Here is a 7,210-nt window from a genome sequence, read left to right on the forward strand (position 1 = left end):
CTGAATCAGATTATTTGTTTGACCGCACAAGGTACGTTCCCGAATGGTTATGTCTTTACCATTAAGGAACACCGCAATATCTTGGTGGTTAACCAGATAGACCTTTAGTTGTGAAACCTTTGAATCATTTCAAGACTCATTGTATCTCATCACGTAAAAGATATGGTCGAGAACTCTTGTTAAGCATGTTCGAACTCCCTGCAATTTTCATCCATCGTTAAGTCCCAACAACAATCCATGAAGACAATGCCGTATGTATTGACCAGATCATGATACATCCCAACAAGTCAACGCCAAGCATATTGTGTCTATATCAGCATGAGCATCAGAAGATTGAAGTTAAGCAGTCTGATCCCAAACAAACTTGTCGACCTCTACACGACGTCACTGCCGAAGTCTACCTTCCAGAAGCTTGTAGTTTCATTTGGATAAAAAACTTTTTAAATAATTAATTTGATTGCTGTTAACTCAGAAATAGAGATTGAATGCAATTGCACTTGATAAAAGTCTCAGTACACCATCGTCAACTCTTACCCTAATTTCACTTAATAGTTAATAGAGAGAGAAAGATGATCAAGTTAGTAAATAGTTAGATGGAGATAATTACAAAGCTAATCTACAATCTTAATTACTTATTAGGCACTAATCCTTAATCCTTTCTTATTAAGCCAAGAGCCAGAAATCCTTCTGCCATCTGGTGTTGATAAGGTAACCACTCACTCCTTTGCTCTGCTTCCTCACTCCAATTGTCAAACACTCTGCATTGTTTATGCAATGCTCCACGAACAACTCTCTGCTGCTGCTGCTTCCAAATATGCTGCATATATCAAAATTAGCAATCTCTCGGAATTCCGAAAATCAAACCGCAAGACAATGGTTTGGTTTGATTCAGTTTCACTCGGTGGTTTTAGATAAAATCTAATAATAATCCGAGATACGTTATACAGTAATCAGTTTTTGAGTAAAACCGATCCAAACCAGACCGTGCACTAATACGGCTTTTTGCAAGAAGGGATTAGTGAAATAGAACCCACCAGCTGATGAGGGGAGATGGCTTCTTCTGACCAAGCACTAGCACTGAAACCTCAAGCTTCTTGACCTGGCTTATAACTGTGGCCAGTCTTGGACCTTGGATCACAAGAGCTTCCACTTCCACCTAAATATTATTTTGTCCCAAAAATAATAAACAAATAATTAATAATATAAACACATGACTAAATAAATGTTGAGTGACACAACAGAAACTGTGTCCCCTCTCTTTTTTTTTTTCTGGGAAAAATAAAGGCAAAAGCAACTGAAAAGTCCGTCACTCTTCCCTTCTCGCACGGAAAAGAAAAAGAAAAGGATAATTTTGAGAGTGAAATTGCCACTGGAAAAAGTCATTTACCCGTCTCCCTCTAAAGAATAGAAAAGACAAAAATAAGTAGTCAAAAATTAAATAAACCAACGAAAAAGGAGGGAAAAAGAATTAAAAGGTTGGGGACCAGAAAATTGGGATCTATCAAACACAATGAAGACACTCTCAGACTTTTCTAGTAGGATCTATCAGCAAAAATATTAAGAAAACAATTTAGCTTTTTCATCTAGCTAGCTCTTGGGATCTATCAAACACAACGAAAACACTCTCAGCCTCTTCTAGTAGGATCTATCAAACGAAGCAAAATATTAAGAAAACAATTTAGCTTTTCCATCTAGCTAGCTCTCTTTTACTTCTGTTATTCGAGCGATATTCTAATATAATTTAAAATCTGAACTACGAGAAAGACGACTGGAATGTACCTCAGGCTTGCAAGCCTTGCAGAGGGAGCTAAGGGAGTTGGCAAGGCATGGTGAGGAGGAAAAGTCATGGCAAGAAGGGATGATGTGGAGGAGAGTAAGCAAATCACCCGTGTTGGCAACATGAGTGAGGGCCCACATCATGGCATGCTTGGAATGTGATGAGTCATCCACCACCACCATCACTCTCTTCCTCGTTTCAAATCCACCACCGCCACCACCATTGTTGTTGCCATACATGCTTTGAAGCCCTTCCATATGCTGAAAGCTTCCTCCTTTTCCCTCAGACCGCCCAACTCCGCCACTGAAAGACTTGTTATTTCCACCACCACCCCCACCCCCACCCCACCTCCTTGATTTTGATTTCCAAGCCTCCCTTCCACTTAACTCCCTCAAACATGCGCTTGGTTTTGGCATTTTCTCTCACCCTTTTGCCAAAATGTGCTTAAATGCTAAGTCAGAGTTTGGAGAGAGAGAAAGAGAGAGGTTGTGTGAGTATGTGCGGTTGGTTGAGAGTTTCTGGGTTATTATGATGTGAGAAAACGAGTGTGTGGAGAGAGAGAGAGAGAGAGGGGGGGGGGGGAATGGTGTTAAAATCTGATGATGCAAAGACATGATTTTTTTATGTTTGTGCAGGTAAAGTGTCACGGGGATGACTGGTTCGTTGTGACTTTACTCTGCAGAGATGTAAAACAATCACCAGAGTTTTGTTTTCTTTTAGATATTTGATGATGAAAGGCAGGATCTTTGTACCATCTCTCCGGAAAAATATTTTTCAGATTCTCCTGCCCTATTTTTCTTCTCTCTTATCATGATCTGTATGTTATGATGAATGAAGTGGATCCGATTTTCGGAAAGAGATCTTTTTCGGATCTCTTCTTCTAAAATCTGCTAATTAAGCAATTTAGGCTTTCGAAATTTGATCAAACAACAAAAAAACAGAAAAATTAGTAAAAAAATTAATTTTTAACCGTTTGATTCAATTTCAATGATTCAAATTATTTGATCCATGAATTTTGAAGGAAGAGATCCAGATATTTTTTCTAGATTTTCTTTTTATAACCATTCTACAATATTTTAACTAAAACCGGGAAACTTACTTGCAACATAATATATTGTATCTCATTGCACAAATTTTTTAGTACTTATAAGTTATAAGCATTAAGTGTCGGACACATCTTTGATTTGGATTTCATCCAGCAGTCCTCGACCAACGAGTTTAAAGAATTGGATAAAAATCTACCGTTAAATATGCGTTGGCACTTAGTGCATACTAAAGAAAAACCAATTCTACCATGATTAAGGATTTGAGAGATGATTCTTGGGATCCTCTAATCACATTCATTCATCGTGCATCATGCAACTAATTTTCGTTAGATACTGTTTATATTCAATTTTAAATAAAAAAAAATTACAATGATTTCTGACCGCACGATCAGTGGCAAAGACAAAAATTGTTGGGAGGAGGGGCGATATTTAAAAGCATAAAAGGTTAAAAAAATGTAGACAACCAAAACATTTTAAATAGTAGACAATATTAATTTCGTTTATAATCTATCAATACAAGTAAATTTCAATTATTATCAACGAAGTTTCATGTCATGAAAACACGGAAGTACCTATGTAAAAAATTCGAGGTCACCATAAGTGAGGTCTGGAAGATCAAACACGGTATAGTACCCATGTAAAAAAATCACAATGATTAGTCATCAATTATATATCTTTAGGCATGACACCACAACCATCTTGTAATGCATTGTTATCTTCCACTGAATTTATTTACCAAAAAAAATTTACTTTCAATTGACACTCTAACCCCTAATATAGAAAATACTAGCTAGTAATGCCCGCGCGTTGCTGCGGGATTACAAATTGATCTTATAGCAGTGTATAAATTTGAGTTAGTATCAGCGTAACATTAATTAATCTAAACAAAATTACCATAGTGAAGGAAAAAAAAATATTTGCTATAGAAAAATTATAGTTTTGATACCTTACAAAGGTAATTTGTTTTAAAAGATTGAAAGCCAGCAGTTTTCAATCTTGAAATTCCATAGCATCTTGAAAAATAGCAACCATCATCGGATAGAACTATTGTACCACCTACAGGAAAGAAAAAACAATGAGTACATGAGATATTCTTAATACACAAAAAGAAAACACTTGACACTGAATGAACAAAATATTCAAACATGGAAAGCACATCATGAGGGATAATCTATCGTTTTTGGCCAAGTGAGGAATGATATGTTGAGTACCGAGAGAGAGAAAAAAGTAGTTCTACATTATTTTATGATACATGTTGGGTTAGTCCTGTATTTCACTTTATTTATAAAATCAACTACTGATATGGTTACAACCCTGACAACATCACCCCTAGTATTGGATGTCCATCTAATTTAACTTAAATTTCTTCTTCAATCTTGGATATACATAATGTTTCAGTTTATGTTTTACCACACAAAAAAATTGTGAGTCTAAATGGGTTTTATAAATAGAGATAAAACTGCAACTCAGTAGAATCTAAGACAATGAAAATTGAATATTATTTACCATAAATTGACATGCAAATTTAAATGCAAGAATGCAAATGAAGAGATTCACTTCATCATGTTCAGCAAGGAAATAAATAGCAACGAAAATAGTATGATTTGGTGACCCTTACCTATAACTTATTCCGACAATTTTCAATGGGCAAAACTAATGGTTTATTAATTAAAATCATTACATAATGATTGCTCACCTTTTGTCAACCAGTATACAGTGCAGACTTGTAATTTTATCAGTCGTTCCTGAAATTCTCGATCTCCACATTCTACACACGTGGACTTTAATCTTTGTTGCCTTTTTATACGGTTGTACCTAATTGATAGGTGTTGGAATTGCGTCTTCCATTCAAGCTACTGAAATTAAACACAAATTTTGTAAATTTGCAAACAGTCATTGCAGTAAGTTTAAAATAAACGCTGGAACAACCTTTCAATCCCAAGCAGTCATTGCATAGAAATCCCCATTAATGAAACCTTTATACACAAACCCTTCAATAAAATTATGTGCAAAATAATATGAAAATATCCTCTAATGTAGAGGGAATTGCACGTATAGAGATTAAAAAAAAACATATTCTCTCTGAACCCATATGTGGCCTTTCCCAACCTTTCAATCCCAAACACCCTGTACTTGTCCAAGCAATCCTTTATAAACTCAGTCAAAAACAAAACATCGATTCCACGAAAAATTAAAAAATTCCTACTTTTAAACAGAATAATCCTCACCGACAGCTTCAAAGGTGTTTTGTAAACCTCTCAGCATATCTTTCCCAATTGTATTTCTCACCTCCATCCTCTCCTACGTAACCTGAGCAATCCATGTTACCATACAAACAAAACCAAATTTGATACCTGGGTGAAAGCAAAAGCAAGCACTAATACATTCAAGTAAAATAAGGAATTTCAAAACATTATAGCAGAAAATCAATCACATACAATTTTTCTTTAGACACTCTTTAAATGCAGAAAAGAAAACTAACTTCTTGTAGAAGTGATGAGAAGGAATGAAAAACCAGAACACCACCTGTTCAAAAATACAAAAATACAAAAATCAAAAATCAAAATGAAAAAAGAAAAGAAATCAACTTTCAAAATTCTGTGCAAAATAGTGAATTTGTGTTATCATCATAGTATCCCCACCATTATCATTTATCACTACCCACCTGCAATTCCTTGCTCTCCGTTTTCAAATCACTCTAATTCTCATCCCAGTTAACGGTTTCAAATCGCCACTATCCCAAATCATAAAATTCCAGTAAGGGTATGCTGAAACACAAAATTCAATTTCATTGTGTATAGACCAACATAGAGATTGAGACAGGCTTTAACTTCTACAATTTTACACATTTTCGAGCCCTAAATTTTCCCGGAAACAAAAGAAAACGAAAGAAGTCGTACCTGGTTCGAAAGAGTGGACGCCAGTTTGGTGGAGCAGCCATGGCAGAGATCTCTAGCGAGAAAGCTAATAAGATGGAGCAAACCATTGAACAAAAAAACCCAGATTTTTAAAATTAAAATCACAAAAATTTCAACAAATATGTCGTAGAACTCACCAGGAAACCCAAGCTTTCGAATTGGCGATTTCCTGAAAATCAAGCTTTTCTAGGTTAAAATTTCTTCCCGAAGGCAACAGATCCAACATTCATTCAAACAAAATTCGAATTGAAAAAAAAAAAAAGGTGAGAGACAAATACCTTCTTGCAGAGGCCAGCGATTCGGAGCTTGAGAGAGAGCTCGAGAAATCTGTGGAAGCAAATGGAAGAGCCCGCTTTTCCATGTTTCTTCCCTTCCACGATGAGCAACACGTGTACAACACTATAGGAGGAAGAAAATCCAACGAAAAGTTGCACGATGAGGACGCGGGGAGCAGCAAGGGAAATCGATATAAAACGGAGGGGCAAAACAGTCCGCCCACTGGTCATCCACAGTACCACCTGATTGGGTTTTAGTATATAAAGATATTATGAATGATTCATAATACAAAAGCTTATATTTGTATAACGTTTATGCTTGGTGTACAAGTAAGAATCTCATCCTATATAGATACAATCAGAATCAAGTTACAATATTAATTCATATCCCTAGGAGTTATAGTTGATTTTGACAAGACTCCTTCTCTAACACCCAAGTCTTCCACCCATATTTTATAAGATAGTCAATTTTCATCGAAAATCTTTGCCACTTAGCATAGAAAATTTGCAAATGAAATATAAAATTCATATTTTCTCATGGTTTAAATAAAAATGATGTCTTGTAAATTTCTATTTGATTTTACGTTAACTTTTTTGTATTTATTTTCTTATAGTTTTCTTTCTAGATGAGACCAGAATAAAGAATTGATTATCTTCATTCAAAATACAAATCACGGGGTGCTTGAATTTCATTAGACGGTCCCCACAATCCCACACCTCAATCTCTAATTGGCACCACACTTTCCCACAAACCACACTGTTTTTTTTTATTTTTTTCAAACCCCTAGTCCAATCGACGTCATTTGGTTTGGGTATTTTAAGAAAAAATTAAAACGCAGATTCCGTGAAGCCAGAACCAAACCAGCAGTGCAATGCCACGTCACACGATCAGAACCAAATCCATCCCAAATTTCGACAGCTTGGATGTTTTAAAAAAAAAAAAAAAAAAAAGCTCTGCTGCGCGGACAGCAGCAGTGGGCCGAACCAGTTGGGTTTTTCGGCAAAGGGAAGGGTTGAACTAGAACTCCAGTTGTGTTTTCCGACGAGGGGAGTGGCAGCCACCACTCCTCGCCCTCATGTGGCTTCACCACAATGCACGATGTACGATGAACGGATATGATTTGAGGATCCCTAAGATCATCACAAAAATAATCCAGGATTCTCACTCTAAAGATATGACAAAAGCGAAGTGCA

At 36.0% G+C, this 7,210-nt stretch overlaps 1 protein-coding gene and 1 pseudogene across 1 annotated transcript; both read right to left on the reverse strand.

Annotated features, from left to right (window-relative positions):
- Positions 1 to 475: 475 nt before the first annotated feature.
- Positions 476 to 2,479, reverse strand: LOC126631779 (uncharacterized). Its single transcript, XM_050301915.1, has 3 exons — positions 1,780 to 2,479; positions 1,035 to 1,156; positions 476 to 817 (listed from the first exon to the last, which is right to left on the reverse strand). Exons 1-3 carry the CDS (start codon positions 2,191 to 2,193, stop codon positions 664 to 666), a joined length of 690 nt encoding a protein of 229 aa, XP_050157872.1. The 5' UTR covers positions 2,194 to 2,479; the 3' UTR covers positions 476 to 663.
- A 1,119-nt stretch (positions 2,480 to 3,598) lies between these two features.
- LOC126631781 (uncharacterized) lies at positions 3,599 to 6,281 on the reverse strand (annotated as a pseudogene).
- Between the last annotated feature and the right edge of the window lie 929 nt (positions 6,282 to 7,210).

Source organism: Malus sylvestris, chromosome 8, assembly GCF_916048215.2.
Source record: "Malus sylvestris chromosome 8, drMalSylv7.2, whole genome shotgun sequence".
Classification (NCBI taxonomy): domain Eukaryota; kingdom Viridiplantae; phylum Streptophyta; class Magnoliopsida; order Rosales; family Rosaceae; genus Malus; species Malus sylvestris.

Coding starts and splice junctions, on each gene's coding strand:
- LOC126631779 (XM_050301915.1), bottom strand. CDS start 2,193: ATGCCAAAACCAAGCGCATGTTTGAGGGAGTTAAGTGGAAGGGAGGCT. Junction 1,157..1,779: donor GCAAGGCTTGCAAGCCTGAG/GTACATTCCAGT, acceptor AATAATATTTAG/GTGGAAGTGGAAGCTCTTGT. Junction 818..1,034: donor CCATCTCCCCTCATCAGCTG/GTGGGTTCTATT, acceptor TGATATATGCAG/CATATTTGGAAGCAGCAGCA.